The sequence below is a fragment of the Myotis myotis genome, unplaced genomic scaffold (assembly GCF_014108235.1).
Source record: "Myotis myotis isolate mMyoMyo1 unplaced genomic scaffold, mMyoMyo1.p scaffold_m19_p_11, whole genome shotgun sequence".
Taxonomy (NCBI): domain Eukaryota; kingdom Metazoa; phylum Chordata; class Mammalia; order Chiroptera; family Vespertilionidae; genus Myotis; species Myotis myotis.
This window is the reverse complement of record NW_023416315.1, coordinates 67,701,410-67,704,495: the sequence shown is the minus strand read 5'-3', so window position 1 is coordinate 67,704,495 and position 3,086 is coordinate 67,701,410. Positions and strand designations below refer to the sequence as shown.

The window sequence follows — 3,086 nt, the reverse complement described above, 5'->3', positions numbered from 1 at the left end:
TTCCACCTTTTGACCTCTTCTAGCGCACCCCTGCCCTCCACCTCAACCCAACTTTTTAGCAGCCTAGTAAGCATTCCCAGAAGTCTCTGGGAAGATAACTCAATGCTGATATCTACCTTTTATTTCTCCTCAGTCCCACATCATCTAGTTATGATTCTGCTCCACAGACATCACTGCATCCACCAGGTTCCATCCCACCTTCTACTGTAGTTCAACCACTGGAGTTTGGGAGATGCCAAGGCTGCATGGCGAGCTGCTGCAAAGTGGGAAAACAGGCTTTACTCCCCTTTCTGTGCAATGGTAAAGATGCTGCTGAGATGTGCCAATTGGCACAGTGTCTTTGGTTACAGTGGTCTTTCCATTTGTGCTTATATTTCACACCCTCAGTTTCAAATAATAACTCAAGTGATGACTTGACTGGGAGACAAATCAGAGTGATAAAACCAAGACCAGATCAGAAATTTCCACTCCAGGGCCTACGTGTTCCTGTCATAGTCAAGCTTGAAATACTTGCATTCTTTTATCCATAGGATGGTTTTCTCTCTGTATGTGTTTCAGTCTTCTAATGGCAGATGCAGAAGTTCAGTTTCCAGATATGCTCAATACTTATATGAAAGGAGAATAAAAATTATATTCTTAACTTCTGGCACCAGGAAGCCTTAAGAGATGAAGCTGTCTTAAGGAAAAACACCCTTATTATTTATTAATGCCTGAAGCAGATGGCAGCTGAGACCCAAAAGCCTGGGATTTGGCTGTGACCAAGGTACTTTGTTGCTAGTAGGTGAGGGTGAAGAGGACAGAAATGATGAGAGAGATGCCGTGGGGTGATTGTGAGACGGAGTCCTAAAGAAAAGGGGTTTGAGATAACCTGAAGGGAAAGGTGATTGGGGAAGCAGAAAAGGACTTATAAAGAAATGAAAAGTCCCATAGGTGGTTTACAATTGATTATTATATGGTTCCTATATTCTTGTCATTTTGGGAGGGTTTTGAACTGTTGCAGAGGAAGAAATAGGAGAGTATAGAGAGTTTAAGTCAATATCACTCAGATTTTATGAAGTAAGAAGAGTTCCTAGATGACATCTGGGTTAAATCTGGAAGAAAACCAGCTAAGTCTCAATCTGGGAATATTTCTAGATAATTTATTCCAAATTGTAGTACAATTAAGAGGCAAGAATCCTGCCAATGGAAACCATATGCAATTGAGGCAGTTAAGTTGCCAATATTTGGAGTTGTTCTAGGAAGAATCTAGATTGGGTATGTAGTTTTCTATTCTGGGGAGAATGTAATTTCTTGACAAATGAAAATGAAAGAAGAGTTAAGTTTTGACTTGAGTTTTAAAGGAATAAAGTCACATTGTGTGGAAGAGAAACAAATAAGAAAAGTTACGCAATTGGATAAAGGTCCAGAAAGAACAGAGAGAAAGGAAGATGGCCAGACATTTTCTTGACTAAATTTAGAAAAATTGACGAATTGAGACCTTAGCATGGAGAACCTTCAGGGTGTAGGCAATACATTATTGTGGGGAAACTATTTCTATTAATGTGTGAAGCAATTGGCAGTCATGAAAAGGATAAAATAAATGTAATGTATGGACACCATAATTTTGCTCTCTTGTGTAGAATACACTGGGAGTAACACTCCAGAGATAGAGAAGACTGACGAGAGATGGGGAAGTCATGAGAAAGTTTCGACCAACTTGGGTACTGTGAATGGAAAAGATAGGAGTGGAATAGAATAGAGAAAGACTGGTTCCATTCGGCTCTGTGAATGGAAGAGAACCAGGCTTGCTTGGGTTTGCTTGCATTTAGGGAACAGTACTATTACATAGGATTGTGAAGAGTAAAGCTGGCAGTTGGTATTAGTTGCATCAATGCAAGCTCCCATTTGATTAGGTTCTTGTTGTACCCGGAGCCTCAGGCAGCTTTGGCCCACAGCAGTTTACCTTTAAAACCTTTTTCAATGTAGGGCTACTCAGCATTAGTGAAGTTAAATGAATAGAGATTGTAGTATAGATGATAGTTTCGCTAGCCCAGAACCAGTAACTCTTACGCCTTAGGTAATATGTAGTGGAGATGATTATGGTAAAAAAGTAAGAGGTGAAGAAGATTAGGAAGAAGGCAAGAAACCTCAGGGCAGTGGCATGAGCTTTCATGCTGGAGTTGCCGTGGCCAGTGTCGTGATGTCGTATCTGCCTCAAGTGTTGGCACAATGAGGCTATGAGCAAGATGGTGGAGGTCAGGAACAGTAGGAAAGGAATGAACAACATTGCCAGAAGCAGATGTACATAATTTTTCTCCAGGAATGTCCTAAGTGTCTCATTCTCTGTGTTGTTTCCAGGCAATTGCATCGTGGTTATTAACTGACTCTTGAAGAAGACAACTCTAAGAGCTGAAACAATGATTGTCACACAGGATACCATCACAGAGCCCAGCAACAGCTGGGGAACCAACCTCAAAATTCTCCACCTCAGCCAGAGGAAGATGGCGTAGGTGAAGGAAGAGACTTTGACACAGTAGACGACAGCTAGCAAGCTGGTTAACCAGAATGCAAGAGTATTAGTAAATTCCCAGATGATTGCAATGTACCAAAGGTCATCGTCAGGGTTGAAATAATAGCAAAAGTTGTACAGCACTGATGTCCCCTGTAGACAGAAGCGGCAGATGCTCAGGCTGATGAGAATCATGTCCACAGGTGACAGCCTTTTGACCTGCACCCACTCTCTGCTCAGCACTGCAACAATTATGCTGCTCTGCACAATTATTGTCAAGGACACGAGCAGATAGATGGTCATGAAGAAAACAGTGAGTTGGTTGTGTATCATTCTTCCACTCCAAAGTATCTTCTGCACACATACCCAGAATCTCTACAATAATTTCCAAGCAGAAAATACATTCCTGGCCTCACTATTATCTCATGCAAGAAAATACCTCTCTACGGATGCAAATTAAACCTAGCTGAATTTTGATTTTGCATGTTCCTATCTGCAGAATTTGCTTATGCTTTGCTTGCTGGTTTGTTATCAGACCTGGGATGGAGGGAAATGTTATTTGAATGTGGATTTTTGCTTGTGAGGTTATTTGATAATT

General features: G+C 41.2%; 1 protein-coding gene across 1 annotated transcript; it reads right to left on the bottom strand.

The window, feature by feature from the left end:
* Nucleotides 1-1,888: 1,888 nt before the first annotated feature.
* LOC118665791 (taste receptor type 2 member 16-like) lies at nt 1,889-2,821 on the bottom strand. Its single transcript, XM_036327069.1, has one exon. It carries the CDS (start codon nt 2,819-2,821, stop codon nt 1,889-1,891), a length of 933 nt encoding a protein of 310 aa, XP_036182962.1.
* Nucleotides 2,822-3,086: the final 265 nt, after the last annotated feature.

What these genes read in the sequence shown, in the direction of transcription:
- LOC118665791 (XM_036327069.1), bottom strand. Translation starts at nt 2,821, where the DNA reads ATGATACACAACCAACTCACTGTTTTCTTCATGACCATCTATCTGCTC.